This window comes from Poecilia reticulata, chromosome 8 (assembly GCF_904066995.2).
Source record: "Poecilia reticulata chromosome 8, P_reticulata-male-v2, whole genome shotgun sequence".
Taxonomy (NCBI): Eukaryota; Metazoa; Chordata; class Actinopteri; order Cyprinodontiformes; family Poeciliidae; genus Poecilia; species Poecilia reticulata.
Genome location: NC_088837.1, coordinates 6,415,301 through 6,435,977, shown reverse-complemented (window position 1 = coordinate 6,435,977; position 20,677 = coordinate 6,415,301). Strand labels below are relative to the sequence as shown.

The 20,677-nt window shown below is 41.7% G+C and overlaps 1 protein-coding gene across 6 annotated transcripts in view; it reads left to right on the top strand.

Annotated features, from left to right (window-relative positions):
* grin2ba (glutamate receptor, ionotropic, N-methyl D-aspartate 2B, genome duplicate a) overlaps window positions 1–20,400 on the top strand; it is a 178,459-nt gene extending 158,059 nt beyond the window's left edge. For all 6 annotated transcript variants that reach the window (XM_008415507.3, XM_017306255.2, XM_081609718.1 and 3 more), the window contains 3 exons: window positions 210–397; window positions 7,124–7,362; window positions 13,829–20,400. In XM_008415507.3, coding sequence (XP_008413729.2) covers window positions 210–397; window positions 7,124–7,362; window positions 13,829–16,087 — 2,686 coding nt within the window. In that variant the 3' untranslated portion in view covers window positions 16,088–20,400. The remainder of the gene's footprint in view (window positions 1–209; window positions 398–7,123; window positions 7,363–13,828) is intronic.
* Window positions 20,401–20,677: the final 277 nt, after the last annotated feature.

The window sequence follows — 20,677 nt, the reverse complement described above, 5'->3', positions numbered from 1 at the left end:
CGGTTTCCACCGCGCGTTTCTTTTTGCCAGCCTCAGCCACTGGCAAAAGCAAGTGAAAGTCTATTACTCTTATCGGCGGCTTAGTGCTATTTAGCAGGTTAATTGGAGTGTTGTAGCTGTAGCCGTCTGACTTCTAAGTGCTAATTAATTGCGACCTGTCTGTCTCTCTCCCTGCCGTTCTCTCCGTCTCTTTCCCCTCTTTCCCTCAGCAAACTGGATGCCTTCATTTACGACGCCGCCGTCCTGAACTACATGGCTGGCAGGGACGAGGGCTGCAAGCTGGTGACCATTGGCAGCGGCTACATCTTCGCCACCACGGGATACGGCATCGCCATCCAGAAGGAGTCTGGGTGGAAGAGACACGTGGACCTGGCCATCCTGCAGCTCTTTGGCGACGGTGAGCGCAGCCCGCCGCTTCCTGCGCCGTTTTTATTCATAAACGCCACTCTGCTTAGCGCTCCCCGCAACTCCAACGCGCGGGAAGGCTGCACTGATGTGATTAGCGGTTTAGTAGCGCGCGAACGCATCAGATATGCGACCGTATTTTAACTGATCGCAAATTCTCAACGACCTTGACGCGAGCGGGAAAGGATGAAGCCAACACATTATCTGTTTTAACGTTGATTACACTGTCCTCGTTAGGGGAATTGCTTTGTAGCTGGGCGCATGAAGACACCGCTGGAGTAAAGCTTGATGGAGGAAGAAATTGAGAAATTGAAAGAAGAGCATATTGACAAATTGGCCGCAAATCTATTGTAGGTATAAATCTGCTAACATCAACAGAAAAAGGTGTTTAAAGTCACTAAAAAGATCATTTTAATGGTCTTGTTGCAAAGAAAAATGCAAAAAATCAGAACCAAAACCATGCATTACTGTTTCTCTGCTCCATGCTAACCGCTGCATGCGTAAGCTAGCTTCTACTCGTCTAATAATTGTAATAATCAGATTTAAAAGAAGTTGAAGGAGGTCCATAGCAGAAAATAGCGGAGGTATACCGCAGAAGACATACAGACAATATTCAGGTTGACAAAAAATACTGGAAAATCTGCATCAACTTTTAAAGCAACAACATTGAATCCTTCTACATTTAGCTTTGCAATGTGATCGAAAAAGCTGCCTCCAAGAAAAAGTTGACATTTCATCAAATTGATTTTGATCCATTTAGCTAAAACTAAACAGAGCTCGGCGCTGAAAGGACGTCATGACTGAAGTCAGGAGCCTCACAGTCGTCAATCTCAGGTGAAAGATTCAGAGAAAATATCTGATCCAAGACAACATGTCATCCAGCAGAGGCAAAAAATAGCTCTGTTTCTGTTTGTCAAGCAAAACACCTGAAAACTCAGAAATATTACAGTCGTCAAAAATTAAAGGTTTTGTTAAGAAGTGTAAAGCTGCTGTCATACTGTTTTCTATTGTGTCAAACAAGCTCCCATTTTGAATCAGAGCTGTGGCGCTCATGGGGGGGATTTTTCAACATGTCCAGAAAAATATATTTGATGACAAAACTAAGTATCCTACAATTTTAAATGTGGAAAAAGGGGATGTAGAAGCATTATTTTGCTATTACTCTTGTCTTCAAATGACAGTAAAATAATAATTTGTCGAGTCAATATGTAGATTGACTGGGTTCTTCAAGCAGACAACATACAACAAAATGACAAAGAGACTAAAGTCGACTCAGCTGAATCCAGATTGATGAGTGAAACTTGTTTTTAAGGCTGAAAAGAGCTGAAAAAATATCTTCTAGTTTTTCTGTACTTATAGCTCAATTCCCCTGTCAATAAAAATGCTGATTCTTTAGACTTAAATCAAGCTGACTGCTCTTGTCCGTGTGCCTTTAACGTATCTGCATTCACGCTGTTGCTCCATTCAGCAGCTAATCAACAAATGTCAGCCTGTCATGTCTACTGGCAGCTACCCATGCCTAGAGATTTAAGGATGGACAACTGTGTTCAGATAATTAGTTATATATATATATGTGTATATATATATATATACACACAATCATCTACAGATGCGTATTTTAATTCTCCATTGTTGTTGCTTTTCTTTAAAGAAAAAAAAAAAGCCAGAGAATGTCACAAAGTCCTCTGAGGTTTCAAAGATTAAAGGTTTTTGTTCACTGTGCTTCGCATCAATCAGTGCTTCAGACAGGAAAACGGTTTGAGCTGCTTTCCCTTTAACCCTGTAGGGGACGGATACATAAAGCTGAAGAGTCTCAAAGCCAGGCGGCGTTTTTTCAACACACTTTAGGTCTTTTTATTTTTGGTCTCCATTTCTGGATTCGCTGCTGTATTTCTGTAAAGTGCAGTGCATTACGGGTGCAACGACGATGTTTCCAGGACAATAAGTTATCGTGTTTTAAGCTTTTATCCGTCTGATTAGCATGTGTGAGAAAAGAAATCTGGCTTTTCTAAGGAACAGGTCTCTGATTGGCTTTGCGACTTAAATGTAAAGTAGATTCAGACAAGGAAAGATAAGGCCGAGCTTTTAATGCAACCTGTGATTTAGCTCCGCCGCAGGAATCCTCGGCTTTATGATGGCGCTTGGCTTTTAAAAGACTTTACCCAAACTCTCCAGGGTTTCTGCTTTTGAAACGCTGCTTTATTCCAGCTCCAACTTCAGTATTATTGGGTGTCTACAAGTGGCGATTAAATGTCGTCTGAAAGTCGCTCTTTGTACAGATTGAAGCGGTCAAGTACAGCTAATCATTTTCATACAGAAGGTCTGTACCACAAAGTGCTAGTAAAATAATACTGTACATATTTTATCTGTTATGATGGTATCTTTAAGTTTAAATCATTTGTTTGATAAAATTCTCATCAATCTTTGTTCTTTTGTGCTTATTAGGCCGGATATTTGACATTTTTCTGCTTTTCATCAATTAAATTGCAACAAACTTTTTATAATAATGCGTCGTTACATGAAATAGAATTTGTGTGTCGATTGGCCAGGTGAACCAGTTCTCCCAGTATATTTCCCTATTAGCTTAAAAACAACCCTTCTCAATAAGTCCCCACGAATGTTTATTTAAACCAGAATTTTCTACTTCATAGGTTTTTAAAACACTGATGTACTGATTTAAATGTAGTTTGCCTAGAAATAGAAGAAGACATTTTGAAGTATTTTATCTCGAGAATATGAACACAGGTTTTGTATTCTTGTTCCTCAGAGGTTAACTTATCCAGATAGGAGACAGCTGCTGTTTCCTTGCTGTGTTTCTCTAAAAAACATCAAACACCATTGTTGTTTTCTTTCTTCTTCTGCTTGTGATCTGACTCCCCATTTTCTTCAACAATCCTGACTGGGAGTGTCTTTCTCCCTGTTGGTTCCCTCAGCCGCCATGTTCCTAAAAGTCTCGGGGGCTTCTTGTTGTTTGCCAATTGCTACTTTAAAAAAGAGAATAAAAGTGTTGGGGAATCTTCTTTTAGCCGTAAAACTGGTTTTACGCAGCTACAGGTGGGGGCAGGGGCAGCACTGCATCCATCTACTCCACGGTTTGAACATCTGGAGAAAACTATGTTTTCTGACATCTGATTAAAAAGAGTTTAAACAGTAGGAACGGTCTGACGGACATTCTTAAACGGGCCGTATTATGTGTTTTCCAGGCAGATAGTGTCATTTTACAGCACAATCAAGTAACTATGGTAACTTCAGTTGTTATAAAAATGCTGTATGAATCAAATATGACTTAAAAGAAATTTGACTTTTTAATTAAACACCTTGAAATTGGGCCTCTGTGTCTTTAAGAAACTCCTGCTCTTTGTCATCACAGCCTCTATTAACCCTTCAACGTTTTTACCAGCATTGCACTGAGAAGCAGCTCGTATAATGAATTCAGCTGATGCTCAGCTCCACCAGGTGTTTGCTAATTGCTACTGGCTAGTCTGAAGGAACTGAGTGGAGGGAGTCATGGGGAGAAGTGGAAGCATGGAAACTGTAGGTCTGTCTTGAAGGCGGGGCTAGGTTCTCAAACATGCATGAGAGAACCAAAGTGACACTCCTGGCCTGTTTTTGATGAGGGAATAACATTACAACATGATGTAAAGGTCAAAGAAGTCGACTTTTACATTATACTGCCCATTTAAGTTGGTTTGAAACATCTTTCAGACCTTGTCGTACTGAAAGCCAGCCCATGCCAAACTCGGCAGCTGCACCCTCTGTATAATCAGGCTGACCCTTCTTGATACGCAATTAAACGCAGAACAGAAAATGTAAGAGAAATTTAATGTGTCTGGAGGTTTTCTCGCGTCTCGGAGCCAACTGTGCTGGACGCTCTCCAGCGCATTGTGAGCCTCCTGAAACGAGGGCCGTCCGGAGGCCCGCTTCATTGTGTCCCAGTTAGGGGTGCCAGCATAGCTCCTGGTGTAATTCGACACTGGGTGCTGTGAGAGAGTGCATGTGTGAAGGCGCGCACACATGAATATGGGTCAGTCCTCTGAAAGTGAGCCGACATGTGTGAGACGAGTGAAAAAGTGTCGAGATTCTGTATTTTCGTCAGCCTACGTCCAAAGAGTCTAATAAGTGTTCTCCATTTATCGATTCTTACTTATCGATCACCGGTACCGACGGTTTCTGATCGAGCTACATTCATCACAACTTTTGACAGTCGCTTGTGTATGTTTGTACGTGAATATGGGTCGGCTCGCTGTAACACTCCCCCTCCATCCCGTGCCACTGCAGGAACCGAGTGGCCCCTATCTCACAACCTCTGAGGATTTCAATGTCACTTTGCCACGCCTCGCCGTCCACTCGGCTCCTCGTGGCCTAGAAAGGGATCCGGCTCACGCGGAAAGCCCCGTGGTTTGCTGTGGAGGGAGTGTGTGGGGTTGCTTGACGCAGGCAGGAGCAAAACTTATACACAAGAGCTGTCCTACAAAAACAGAAACCTCATGTTTAATTCCAGTTTTTTTCTATAAAATAGAAAGTTTTCACATGGCTTGACCTTTTTCTGATCAACCAAGACTTGCTGCATAACATCAGAAGTTCATTTAGTGTTTTTATCATGCTTGTCTAAATCTGAAGTGGTTCTAATGCCCAAATTATTGTTGAAGATGCTTTATGTTCTCATTGGAAAAAGGTTTGATCAGCTTGAAATAGGCCAGTCAACACAACAAATTCTGCTGGACGATACATTATCCCAAATGGTATTGCGATAAATGATAATGTTGTTTTGAGACCACTTTCAAGTGATACAAAAGTAATGGATATAATAATGCAAGTACACCTGTCAAAGATCAATAAACTTTAATTTCTAACGAACATTTAATACTGGAACTGGAAGACATTTAATGAATCAAATGAACAATGAATCAAATGAATTATGAAGTCTCTGTGAACAGAATTGCCTTTTAAAAAAGGAGCTTGTGGAGACCAATGGACCAGATTGAAGACTTTTGTCATCCAGTCTGGTAGAAAGAGGGAGAGACACAAGAAAAATGAACAGTCACGCAAATGGAAATTACTGAGCACATTTTAATTTGTCACGCGATTAATTGATTTATTGCAGCAGGCTTAGTCTGAAACTTTAAATACTCTGTGTATTGATTCATCCAGTTCAAGTTTGATCAGTCTCAGTATTTAACAAAAAAAGACTGATGGCAGTCTACATCTGGTGGTGAATTTGTCCTTTAACCGTCCTCCTGATCGCTCCACCATTTTTGGTATAAACTCGTACATTACTCTCGTCACAGTGTTCAACGTAGCGACTCGCAGTGCGGAAATTACGGTACAAATCAGATACTGACTTCAACGTTATTAGCTAGTCTTAGTATTCCCACAAATAAATTGCATTTAGAGAACTGTTCTTACTATCAGAGCAGGTTGAGAACTACTTACTTTCTTATTTGGATACACAAGGCAGACTTTAGTTTGGTTTTTTAATATCATGAAATCCTTTGCTACATAATCTTGTTACACCAATGAATCAGGGTTACCAACTCTCACTCTTGAGAGACTATAAAGTTTTTCCTCTGTTCCTGCCACTGCCCACTGTACCCAGTTACCCAGTTGCATTCTTTATATGCATACCTCACTTAATGCACATCACCTTTTATCCTACTGTTCAAAACATCTCTTAGGTTTTATCAGTGAAAAAGAGAGCGAGGTTTTCACACCATATCACCGAACTTCCTGTTTCCCTCTGCGCCCGTCACGGATCCAGACTCTTTATTTACAAGATGTGAAGCATCGAATGCACAGCTTCCTTTTTATACTTCCTGCATCTCGACTTACTTCCAGCTCTACTTAAAAGCAGGAAACACTAAAAAAAAGATTTCTGCTTTTTTTTTTTTTTGTTTGGATACAGAAACTGTTAAATTTTTCCATCATCTTTTACAGAGCTCAACCTGGAAATGCACTGTAGTACTGTGAAGAGATTATCAGGAAAAGCCATATTTTTAAACAAAATTACACTTTCAGAAAGAGAGAATTCAAACAAAAGTGAACTCTAATTGTCTCCAGGAGTCTTTGAATCCGTCCACAGACCCACACAGGAGTTGTGTTTTCTGTATCTCTGCTTTTTCCTGACGGTGCAGCCACCGCCGCTGACTGTATGATTAATTAAGCGATTCCCGCCATGCCTCTCTCCGCTCTGATTGAGAGCAGCTTGTGATGAAACAGAAGGTGACCCACAAACGGGACCGTGAGCTGACGGAGCGGCGTCAGACGCACCTGTGAACATATGCTGGGACCGAAGCGTTTGATGTCATCGACGTGCGCCAGTGTGTGTGTGTTTGTGTGTGTTTATGCTGGCCGGTCGTGCTGTGAAGGCCGCTGCCCTCATCCCCCGCAAACCCTCGAACCGTTTATTAAACCCTCGTTTCATCTGCTGTGTCATCACTTCCACGTCTCAGGCTGTCCCACGCCAATTCTTTACGACGTCACATCCATCCTCTCAGCGATGTTTTATGTCCATTTTCCACCACTTCCCAGCCCTTCACTGTACGCCTCTACTGCCTGTTGTAGTGCTCCATCAACTCCTTATGCCTCTCCCTCTCCCCCCCTCATCCATCTCTCCCTGCTTCCTTCCCCCGTCATACCATCTGTTGCAGTCCTCACCTTCTCTCTGCCTTTGTCCTTCCCCTAATATTCCCTCTCTACAATGTCATCCCCCCTCCTCCAGGTGAGATGGAGGAGCTGGAGTCCCTGTGGCTGACGGGAATCTGCCACCACGAGAAGAACGAGGTGATGTCCAGCCAGCTGGACGTGGACAACATGGCCGGGGTCTTCTACATGCTGGGCGCCGCCATGGCTCTCTCCCTCATCACCTTCATCTGCGAGCACTGGTTCTACTGGCAGCTGCGCTTCTGCTTCATGGGCGTCTGCTCCGGCCAGCCCGGCTTCGTCTTCAGCGTCAGCAGGGTGAGAGGCCCAAGAGGGGAAAAGGGATTGGGGGGGGGGACTGCACGACATCCCGAATATACACTGCAAAAAGATAAATAAAATCTGCGTATTTAATGGCAGATTGTGGCAAGAAAAATTCATAAAACTATTTAAAGCTGTTTGATTCGACATGAAGTTTCCACAAATAAATTAATGTACATTTTATATTTGTACATTAACTTTATAGGTTCATGTTCATGTTAGGAATTTGCATTTTTTTCTGTAAGTTTTAAGTATTTTCTTTTACAGTAAAACATCGACTCCAGCACCATTTTTAACCACAAAATCAACATCTATCGCTGGAAGAAAGAAAGAAATGTTTTACCTCAGTTTTTATGGTGGAGTTCTGGCAACAACAGCAGCTGGCAATTTACTGTAGAAATGTACTTTTTACATTTTTTCACAGTGCCAGATGGTCAAGACGAGTTGAGTGGTATTCATGTCCTTATATATTAAATATCATGCACTAAAGACACTGATAGCATCATTTCAAAACATTAAACTTTGAATTCAAAAGCATTTTTTCAGTAATTATTTACTTCTTGTAACAAATAATTCCTGAATTTGTTCCACTGACCCTTGTTTGGAAGGGTCAAGGCATATCCATATGATTGAATGGCCTAGTCAAAGTGCAGTTAAGAATCTTTGTCAACTCTTAAAAATTGATGTTCACCGATCTGTTCAATCTGAAGTGGATAACAGTTTCAGTCTAAAGACTTCTGGCTGTAAAAAGTTGGAATAAATTTTTTTTTTACCTTTTACAAAATTGTTTCATTTTCCTTTCCTTTTACAGTTACCAAATGTGTAAAAGTACAAACGAATTAAATGTTTTTTTTAAGGCTCTGTATTTATTTTCCCTTTTCTGACGGCCACAGGTTGGCAGACGTTCCCTTTCTTCGCTTACAGAAAACAATAATCTCTCCTCTGTAGTTTTTGTTGTGATTCATAGGCTTTCCTGGAGCCCGTGAGGTAAACATTTACAAAATGCTGAGCTGAAATCAATAATTCACTCAAGGAAAAAAAATAAATAAATCAGCCTCTGAACCAGTGAGGGTAGATTACCGCGTCCCGGGAGACCAAAGTCACTTCAAGGTGTTGGATTTGCATCCCGATTGTTTTGACTTGGCTATGGTGTAATTCACTGCATGCCTCTGAAGGTGAACCTGTGCAGGCTGAGCCACGTGGCTAATTTACAGCAGAGGAGCCACATGTTGCTGCTCTATCTCTCCGTTACCTTGACGGAGCTGTGCAGCCAGAAAGCAAAGCTAAAATCGCCTCCACGCTCTCTGATCATGCTTGAGTGCCCAGCTTTCATTACTTTCTCCATAATGGTCGTTTTATTTTGTTAATGTGTGTTTGTGCGTAACCGTATCTGTTTACCATCGCTCCTATGCAGTCTGGAATAATACAGAGCTTCATTATTGTTTTTTTTTTTTTGGGGGGGGGGGTTGGTCTGAAATGGAAAAATATTTGTATTTCCAGACTTTATTAGCTAGCAAAATGTTGTCCTCACTTCTGTCCTTCCTTATATGTCAGTACTTTCATGCATATTTGTCTCTGTTCTTACCTACTTATCCTTTATGTTCCCTCCTCCCTCTATACCTCCCTTGTGTCTATCATTCCTTTCGTCTTTGCGTTCTTCCTTCCTTCTTGATTGCAGGCTTCTTTGTGTCTTTAACTTCCCGTTTCGTTGGATCGTTCTGTTCTTTTGTCTACTGCTCTTTATTTACTTCTGAAGTTGATTCATTCATTCATTCTTTCCTTCCTTCCTTGTATCCATACCTTTTTCCTTCTGCCCTTCCTGTGTTGAATCATCCTTTTTTCCATACCTTCCATTTTTTCTTGTTTCTGCTTCTCTCTTTCCATGCGTCTTCCCTCCATTTCTTCCTTCACTGCGTCTTTCTGTAAATTTGGATGTCCTCAGTTCCTTCTGCACTTTCTTGGTTCCTTCCAATCTCTCTTCCATACTTTGAGTCTGCTTACAGCAGACGTATCGGTCATAAATCCAGTGAATATTTGGGCATTTATATTTTAAAATGATCGTAAAGTTACTGGGGATCTGGGAAAGCCAAATCTGGAAAAGTATTGAATTTTTCATGAAAAATGTGGAGCAACCCCTGATTTCCATTTGCCTCTCAAACGCCATTTGACTTCTCATTTTCAAAGCCGAGCCGCTTGGTTATGGGTTTTTTTTTCTTTCCTTTTCTATTATTATTATTATTATTATTGCATCATTACAATTTGTATGGGTGGCTGGAACAGAGACCAATTAAGCTTTGTGTAACATTCAGCGATCGTCCTTAATGGCAGAAATTACACCCGTCCCTACCGCAGCCTGGCAAAATGAATGAGCTGCGCGTGTCCACGACTACAGTGAGATGATTCAGTGTGATAAAATATTCTGGGCAAACACTCATAGAAAGAAGTGATTTGTATTTAGAGCACTGGGCAGGAAAACATCAACAGAAGTTATGACTCTAACATCTCAGCACAACCCGACGTCCAAAGCGTCACATCATCCATGTCTCATTTACTGTAACATTGTCTCCTGAGCTGCAGCCATTTCTTCCATTTTCCCTTCTTTCTTTTCCCCTCTCTCGCGTTCTGCTCCTCAGACAGATTCTGTTTTCTTTAATTTCATAGCCTAATCCAATAAAGCTTATTGTTATTGCCGCAATTAACATCTAGGCCCGGCGCCGTGAGAAATGACATCTGTCACGGTTGGCGTGAGTCACGCAGTCAAATCTGCGCGCTCGCTGTTGTTTTCCCTCCCTCTGCAGGCGTGGTGAGCGGCTCTCCTCAGACTCGCCTGGTCCTTCGGGTCCCACCTGAAAACACTCAGACAAATGAGTTGTATTGATTTAAAAAGCCTCTGATACTGTAAACGTATCGGAGGTTTTAATCGCCGCGCTCTGCACAGATCTCACAATAAAGTATTTGGAAGTTTATTTGCGCGTCGCAGCAAAAACGTGTGCAACGTTTGGACCGTGATAAACAAGGAGGTGCTACACTACCTACAGCCTGATCACTTGAAACGTTCTCTGCGATATCCGTGCACGGAGAGCTGATGGCGTTCATCTGTTGTGGAAGGAGAGTCATACTGAGGTAACGGTAGAGCAAAAGTATTCAAGTCTTTTAGGGTATGCCTCTACCAGATTTGCACATCTAATTTTTTTTTCAGTCTTTGTAACTATGGATGGGATGTTATGTTTTCAATTTTTGTCACTGATTCTCAACAAGATTAGGACTCTGACTGGACCATTCTAACACATAATTATTGTTTCATCCTAACTGTTTAGTTCCGTCTCATTCTGTGCGTTTGGGATTATTGCTCTGCTGGAAGGTAAATCTGTGTTTTAGTATGAAGGTTACGAAGGTTTTGCTTTTTTTATTATTTCTAGCAGTGTTATCCTCTACACTGCAAAAACACAAAATCTTACCAAGTATTTTTGGTGTAGTTCCTAGTAAAAATATCTTTGTAGAGTTGAAATACGACAAAACTATTAAAGTAGTTAAAGTTACCTTAAGTCTCTAACTTAAGGTAACTTTAAGTTAGAGACATAGGAGCTTATTTTAAGTCTTTAATGTTGATGGAAAAGTTCTAGTTCCACTGGTAGATTATTTTACTCAGAACATGGGAAATGTCTTATTATGAGTGAAATAATCTGCCAGTGGAACCAGTACTTTTAAAAAAAGAAAATTAACAAAGTATTTCCTTAAAACGAGCTTCTATATCTTGCTGGAAAGTTACTTGTAAGTTAGTCTTGTCTTATTTCAAATGTACTGAGATGTTTGCATTAAAATCCTGACAAAATAATCGGTAGGATTTAGTGTTTTTTACAGTGTAGGATTGTCCCGTATTTAGCTAAATCCTTATCAACTCTGACCCGCTGAGAAAACCCCTCTTCAGAGTGATGAAAAGGTTTTCCACTTTATTCTGACTGATGTGGAATGTTAGATTCTCTCCACATGGGGATTTGCATGTGGGTTAAAAAGTTCAGTTTTTGTCTCATCTGACCAGAAGACAATCTTCATGTCTTTCTTTAGTAATTGGTCTTTTTCAGGCGTGAACGACTAATAGTCGTCTTGTTGACAGATTCCCCCACCTGTGGATCTCTGCAGCTTGTCCAGATGGCCACTAATGCTGTCTAACACACCTCTTAGGCCTTTAATGCACTTATGCCAAGATTAAAATTCACACAAGTGGACTCTATTTACTACTTGGGTGATATTTGAAGACAGTTTGTTACCCTCAACATTATAGGAGTCTAGTTTCACTGTGAATAACTATAAATAACCTGCTACGGTTTTGGTTTTAAAACAACAATAGATGAATAAGTCCAGAACATCAAGTTATTACATGTGTGTGGAATAAATACATTATGCAGGAGTTTGACAAGAATGAAAATTCAACCTTACAGTTAAACACATTATTCAGCAAACTCACTAAGCCAATAACAGTTGAACTACTAAGAAAAAGTTGAAATGATTAAACTAATGAACTGCTGCAGGCAAAAACTGTAAAAATAGATCTAATAGAAATATGCAAAGATGTCACTGTTCAATGTTGAGAAAACAGGTTTATCTAAGAAGAATTTGGAAACGAGGCCAATTTAATTCTTGTTTTTAGTAACTTTTATTAGAGTAACAAAATGTGAAAAAGTTAAATTGACCAGAAAGTAAATTTTGAGAACTTTATTTTTTTGGAGGGAAAATGTGACAAATTCAGTAACCAGGACGAGATGCTTTTGTGTGGAAAAAGCCAAAAATATCATCAAACCAGGTGAACGGGCTTGTTTTTGTCTTCCTCCTCCAAGTGCCTCTCCAGCTTCACCTACTTTCCCAACAGCTCCTGCTATTAACAGACTGTGAAATTAAAGCAATACCACTGCCTGTAAAATAAATATTAGAACAAAGCCTTTTCTGAGCCATTTCAGCAGTCCGATCACCAGAAATGCGTGAACTGAGGAAGAACTACGAGGGTCTCGAGGAGAAGACGCCAAGCAGTAAAATATTTCTGATCCCGCGGATCAGCTGAGTTTTGACCAGTTGTCGTTATGTTATCCAGATCAACCTCCTGTGAAGAATCAGTCTTAGCGATTGATCTGCTCCTTTAAGGTTCTCATCTGTCACGCCTGGTTTGCCCTCCGCTCAACATCCATTTTTATCTGAATATTGTATCGTACATCACTGAATGCAAATGGAGCCGTTTGTGTTTCAGTCTCTGATGGGCTCGGCTTGTCCCCCCCTTTAGTGTGGCCTTTGTCTTACAGTAGGAAGTGTGTTGCTGCCAGCGGCGCCAAGAGGCTTGTGAAACTGAGGGTTTTAATAACTGCCAGAGGAAATAGTTGAGCTGGATTCTAATTACATAGATTGAAGGTATTGACCAGTGGATCTGAAAGGGTTTTATAATCCCTCTGCCTGTATCAATCACCTAGCACCAAGTCGCTCCATTCTCTCTCCAGGGTTGTGCCTTTTGATCAATTGCACTGTTACACGGCAGCGAACATGCTGCATTTTCTCCCTTATCCTGTTAAATGTAGATTAGTTTAGATATTTACTCACAATATACGACTGTTCTAACTTTTTGTCCTCTACATTCTAAGCATTTGTCAAGATGCAGTTTTAAGCATTTTTTTAAATACAGTAATAAAATGTAGAAGCAATAATTAATGTTTATTTATTAGGTTGATAACCAAACTTTTATTGCTTGACATGTTTATTTTTTCAGCATCAGTCTTGAAATATTTTTTAAGTGGTACTTTAAGAAACAGCCACTTAACATTTGCGTTATCCTCAGCTATGTGTCTAAGGAATGACTGGAGTGCTAATGAAAGAAGCGTATCCCTGTAAGAAAAGATAGAAAATCTGAATCAAAGTAGGCAGGAAATACAATTATTTCATTCTTATGTTTAGACACTCTCATACCTCATAGGATAGAATAAATATATTTTAAAGAGAATAAATGAGAAGCAGCTTTAGCTATGAAAAATTACGTTATAGTTTTTACATGCATTTCCTTTTTCTGTAGCAGATTTAGGATGGCACTAGCAGGGCAGAACTGGAAGAAAACCTTTTTAGGGACCTCTGAAAACTTCATACTGGGGTTGAGGTTCATATTCCAGCAGGACAGACCTTGAACATAAAGACAGAGTGTTTATGTTTCAGAATGATTCAATCAAAGTCCAGACCTAAATCCAGCGAAAATACTTTTGCAAAACATTGTACATGCAAAAATGGTAACTATGCAGATGGTGGCCGGAAGCACTGTATCATAGGTGTGCAAGAATCGACTGTTGAAATCATTTTTATCAAGGTGGATTGATGGTGTCGACTGTCATAGGAGTTCATTCCGCAATCGGAAAGCACTATACAAGAACAGGCCATTTACCATTAAAGTGCAGCACTGACTATGCTTCTCCTTCTCTGTATCTCTTTTATACAGGGAATATACAGCTGCATACATGGGGTCCAAATCGAAGAGAAGAGCAGCTCTGCGTTGAACTCCCCGTCAGCCACCATGAACAACACCCATTCAAACATCATGCGCCTCCTACGCACTGCCAAGAATATGGCCTCTTTGTCAGGGGTGAACGGCTCACCACACAGCGCCCTGGACTTCATCCGTCGAGACTCTTCTGTTTATGACATCTCTGAGCATCGCCGCAGCTTGGCTGGCCATTCCGACTGCAAACCTCCTTACATGCCTGAAGACAACATGTTTAGTGACTACATCAGTGAAGTGGAGAGGACGTTTGGCAACCTTCATCTCAAGGACAGCAATTTGTACCAGGATCACTATCTACACCACCATGGTTCAACCCCAGGGCTCACTGGTCCTCCTCCCAACAGACCCCACAGTTTGGGCAGTGCTAGTTCTCTGGAGGGTGGCATGTTTGACTGTGACAGTCTGGGTGGGGGAGTGGCTCCCATCTTCACCACCCAACCTTGCTCAGCTCTGACCCACAGGAACATGAGCAAGTTTGACCTGTTGTCCGGACAGACTCCTCCCTCAGGCCAGAGCTTCAAGGGAGGACTGCCTGACATCTACGGAAAGTTCTCCTTTAAAGGTGGTGCCTCAAGCTCCACTTACATTCCGGGACCTAGCTACTGTGGGGGGAGAGGAGACGATGACGGAAATATACGCTCAGATGTTTCAGACATTTCCACACACACTGTAACCTACGGAAACTTGGAGGGTAATGCCAAGAAGCGCAAACAGTACCGCGACAGCTTAAAAAAGAGGCCGGCCTCTGCAAAGTCCAGACGGGAACTGGACGAAATTGAGCTGGGTTACAGGAGGAAACCCTACCACATCAGCCACCACCACTACCACAGCCAACGTTCTGCCTCCCCGCCACTGTTGCCCTCTGAACGCAAGCGAGGGGGTGGAGGAGGAAACAACAATGGGAACTCTTACCTCTTTAGGGAAAAGGAGAGTGTTCGGGACTTTTATCTCGACCAGTTTCGTCCCAAAGAGGGGGTCCCTCAGTGGGAGCATGTGGACTTGACGGAGGGCCCTGGAAACAGAGATGGAGGAGTGCCAACATGCACCTCCTTGGTTCCAGTTGAAGACTTTCTGAAAAGCAAACCCAAAAAGTCGGACTCAAAGGGTGGGCCAGGGTCTGGATTGGCAGGGGGAGAATGGGAGTGCAGGAACTGTCGAGCTAGTGGGGGCAAGCAGATGTCCATTCATGGAGGAGGTGGTGGGTATTCAAGTGGCATTGGCTGTGGGTCCTCAGCAGGTGGCAGCCGCCCTAGCTCTGCAACCTGCATGCGCTGTGAGGGTTGTAAAAAGACAGGAAACCTCTACGATATCAGTGAGGACAATAACCACCCCTTGGAACAAATGGGGGGAGGGAAAGGCGGGGGAGGAGTGGGAGGTATGGCCGCAGGCCCTCAGGCTCAATCTCAGGCCCAGCAGAGGAGAAAGAGTGGAGGATTTGGGAAGCAGCTAAGGCGGCAGCATTCGTATGACACATTTGTTGACCTTCAGAAAGAGGAAGCAGGTGGAATGGGAAGTCTGATGGGAGTCTTAGGGGGAGGTATGGGTGGACCTGGGATGGGAGGAATGCTGCCCCCACCAAGGAGTGTTAGTTTGAAGGAGAAAGAACGCTACATGGAAGAAAACAGCCCCTTTGCACACATATTTGAACGCCATGGGGGCTCAGAAAGGGACAGGGACAGAGACCCACTGTTTTATGGAGGTGAGAGCCAAAAAGGCTCTGGGTCCCCATTCGGACTGTTCAGAGGTGGTGAGGGCCTCCACCGCCGCTCCATCGGAGAGAGAGACATGAGAGACAGATCTTTGATGGAAGGTGGAGGTGGGGCAGCTTTCTCTTTATCCAAATCTCTTTACCCTGACCGGGTAAACCAAAACCCCTTTATACCCACCTTTGGCGATGACCAGTGTCTGATGCATGGAGCCAAACAATATTACCTGACAAAGCAACAGCAGCAGCAACAACAAGTTGCCCAGAACAGCAGAGGTGACTTCAGGAGTCAATTGAGTGCAACGTCATATCTGCCATCATCTGCCACAGCTGGGGTGATGTCCAACGTGCCCCCCCGGTTCCCAAAAGAGCTCAGCCTTGGTGGGATGAACCATCACGGGTCTATGTTGGCAGTCGGACCCCCACGTCCCTTCAATGGAAGCAATGGCCATGTGTACGAGAAACTCTCTAGCATTGAGTCTGACGTGTAAGAGACAAAGAGGAAGGAGGAGAAGAACAACAGAAGTGTTTGGAGATCAGGGGTATTTCTTAAAACTATTCAGACACAAAGCAGCTTGAGTTCATGGTGACACAAAGAGATGACTGTAAGAAGGGTCAAATGAGTGGCAGAGGCAAAACAGGTAGAGACTGTTGTACAAAATAGAGAATGAAGATGGGAATTAAAAAATCAAGACATCCTTAGGGGGTTAAGGATGCTAAACCTCTCTTAAAATGGCCAAAGCTACTCTACTTTTACATGCACATACAATCAATCAACATTGTCTTTAATCTCACAAAAGTCCTACACTTCAAAAAGTTCCATCCTCATAGCCACCAGTGTGCTAGAAGTCACATTAATATCTTGACAAAGCATCACCTTGTTTTAGTTTTCTACAGGGGCCACAGTTTGAGGGCTCCTGCTGGGTGCTTGTGAGGAACCACAGCAAGAGCGGCAATGGGAGAGAACTGCCCATGTGCCCCTGTGACAATTTAGAAATTAGACATCACATTCGCTAGAGCCACAACACAGCCTGTCTTGGACATCTCTCCCTGAACCCTTTCCCACTCCTCTTCTTCTCTGCCCCTGCTTCTCCTCCATATCTTTGACACCTAAAGAGCTGTTTGCTGATGAGAAATACAATCATGAATGATAATAAGATATTCTTATAGAAAAACAGGGTATAAGAACAACAATAACGTTGTGAATAACAGACATTCATGCTGTTTATGGTAACTCTGCTTGTGAGACCATACATTTTGTTTTGTATTCTGTTGGTATAGTATTTGACTATTCTCTAAGTATCTGTAGTAGTTGTGTTCCATTTGCTCCTGGTGGTGCCAGGAAGGTTGTTCTTGGTTCAACCAACAAGCCAGAAAGACTGAGTCTTTTACTCCTGTGTTTTCTTCTGTTTTCTGTAGAATATTTTACTCCATGACCATTCGTGTATCTGCTCCAGGATTTCAAAGACACGTTTGGAGCTGGGAAATTCTTGATATTTTAAGACATTGCTAATAATCAAGCACGCACATGCTTCAAAACACAGTTTCTTTTTCTTTCTTCAGTTTTTTTTTTTGTCAGTCTGAACTCGTGTTACTGTGAAGAACAACGTTTTCACCAGAAGCTACTGAGAGGAAGGACGTGCCTTAAAGGTCTCCAGTGGAAGTGTCCTCCAGTTTCACACGCAGCTGCACCAGAACAGACCAGCGCTCATTCAGGCTGCCCAGTGTTGCCGTCTCACATATGAGCCAAACCCGCTGTAGAAATTCGACAGCAGGCTGCTGATGATGATGGTTTCCATACAAGACGCTGTTTGAGATCTTTTATACCTTCGTAAAAATATTTCATATGTCAGGTATGGATGGTGTTTTATGAACCAGTCGTAATCAGGATGTCCCACTGTTACTAATAAGCTGATGTGTCTCAGTTCATAGCAATGGAAGCCTATAGACCACCTGTTTTATCCATCCTACACAACACCTGTCACTTGGTTCTTGCTAGCATTACTTCACATCACACCAACAGTCTGAGAGGCTCGCACAGAAAGCTTTGCTTGGACATTGTGTAAAACCAACATTATGCACTGTCACTTATGCAGACCTGCTACAACGAAGTTGTAGAAGAAGCTGATAAAAGGCAGGGTTGAGGAACTGGCTAGGCAACAGGAAGGCAGCTGTCTTGTGAAAGATTGTTTTTTCTTTTTTACTCAGACTGTTGTAGATAGTCTTTAGCTAAAGAGGCCTCATTTATTGCACAGGACATTTTACTCAGTGTAGGTTCGGGCACTTGGTAGACATGCCTTATGATCCCTCTCCCCCAAGTTGATGACTCATCATGTACAGACTTCAGAGGCTTCTATTAGTTATTTGAAGGTCCGATCTATGATTGGTTGGTGTCACAAGTTCAAGGGCTGAGAGATTTCACACAGGAGTACTGGCCACAGAGAGGACCTACCGGACTGTGTGTTAAACGATTTTTGTAATTATGTCACACCCCAATATAAAAGCACTCATGCAATAGGTTGATATGTGTGTTTGTGCGTTTGAAGAGAAGCAGACCATTATTCAACAATAAGTGCTTTTTTTCCCCTTAATCACGCTGTTAAATATTCATTCCTTCAACAGCCTGTACTCCCTAACTCCTCGGATAACACTGAGACTGATCGAGTTAGCCTTAAATCAGATGCACCCTCTCTCCCTCCCACACACACACAGCCCAAGACACTCCTAATAAATAACTTGGGATCTCTGGAATTTTTATACACATTTGAAAGTTCAGGTGACCCAAACTCAGCAAGGAGGAAGAAGGGTTTGACGCAGAAATAAATGGCTAGTTCCAATTTTTGAAGCGAGGATCTGTGATGTTATCAAGAGTAGTTTCTTTAGCTGCACTAGAAAGATCCGTTATTGCAGTGAGTTAAGTAGAAAAGTGGAAAAAATTGTACATCAATCACACTATAGTTTCAACAAAGTCTTCCTGCAGATTTGACAGCACAGTTAAGATTGCAGATTGCATTGCCTATTTTCAACATACGGAAAAATCATGGCACGAGCCTTTACAGCTAACGACACCATAAACAGCACACATATGCACCACTGCTACAAAATGAATGTAGGTGCTACAAAAATGCCACGGCAATGATCCGATATTAACATCACTTAATTTCACGCGACACCATGCAAAGGCTCTGTTTACTTGGAGAATTCACTCGTGCTAAATACTTGGAGTGGCTATAACGGATGGCCAGTCTGACCTACTTTTTGATTATTTCAGCTTGGGATTGTTTAACCTCTTGGGGCCGCACTTAGACTGTTTATATAGCATTTAATTTTAAGCCCAAGATGGTCAGACAAAAAGAAGGTGATGACTCAGCATATTAATATACCCTATCCAGTTATAGGACGCCACACATTTTGAACCAGTACAAATCTATTTTGCAAACCAGCAGTGTTTTATAACACAAAATGTGTTAATTTCATCTGCGTTAGACACATGTAACATGCATTTCTTCTGATAAACAAACATAATAGCAGCCTTTAATTAGTGGAAGACCAGCTGCTAATAATATGCAGTTACATTGGTTGCATGTTTGGCTGAGAAAACAAGATTAGCAGATCTTACCTGATCTTACCTCTTTGTGCAGGCACAAGCAGGTAAGATCTGCTAATCTAGTGTTTTGTTTTATCTACTGGATTGTTTTCTAGATATATTTCTGGCTGAAATCAGATAATTTCTTAACTTTTCTATGAACCGACTGCAATATGATGTTTTTCCGTCGCAGCTAGGGCAGCTATCGCTAGTAACCATTTCAGAGAGCCTCACTTCAAAAACTCAGAACTGCCCCTTTAAGAATCTGAGAGACTTTGGTTTGGGCATCAGTGTCAGCATTAGTATGTTCGATCTTTTTCATGTAAATAAATATATATTTAAGAATCTTTTCACTTTGTACAGTAAACAGACAGACAGGATGTAACTTTCAGTATGTTTTACAATTTAAGAAATAAAACTGTGATAAAAACTCATAAAATAAAAAAAATATGAATAAAAATATGCAAAATATAGAATAAGACACAAATATTACTAATCATAAGTTATATAATTGAACCTTTTTTTTTCTTTAAATCTCATGTTTACTTGATTATAATAGTTTTACCAATACGGATTATGTTAAGAGTTCTGATTTTTTTATTATTATTATTTTCTCTAAATTGTTGCAAACTGAGGATAATTTACTGTAGGTGTAGACGTTTAGTGATTAAAAAAGGGAAAGCTTAGTTTTAGGAGTATGTTAAGTTTCCCTTGGATTGTGTTAGACTATCTTTTTAAGATAAGCTCTTTCTCCATGCTTTTCAGCATAGATTCAATTATCTAAACATTTATATAATACGATATTACATGTATACAGAGGTGATATTTGCATATAGAGGCAGCAGTATATTGTGAACCTTCATTTCGAAGCAGCCACTCTTGTTTAAAAGTTTTCGAGGCGTTTGTGTTTTTTGTTGCCCATTTTTTTGGACTTGGGCTCTAAACGGTAATTGCACACAGAATTTAGAGCCATCATCGGCCCGGCCTATCCTGCTCCCTCTCTTTGTTTGGGACAGACATCACTGTGGTAATGGAAGATTACACACACACGCGCGCGCACACACACACACGCACACTGGACGTTTTTCCAGTGTTGATGTTGCTGAGAGTTTCAGCAAAATATTGTGAAGAAACCAACCAAGCCGAAGTGCAGATTCATCTCCGTGAGAGTGCGGCTGAAATGCATTTGTGCAACCCCTTATTAAAAGGTGAAACATTTGTTCCGTCGTGTCTCATTTTATGCAGGCTTCCCCCCCCCAGCTGCTTTATTTAAACTCGCGTTGCTAAACTGCGTTACTTGACAGCCGAAAAGCCCTAAAATGTTCCGTATTCTCATTCATTTTATTCTTTATTTATTTATCTCTTGTGTGTGTTCCTCTACATTAGAGAGAGGGAACCATCTTTATTAATTTGCAGCGGGCGCATGTGGGACGCCGCGCATTCGGAAATGATTTTCCTCCTCCTTATTTTGTGTGGTTCTAATTCCAATAAGTCC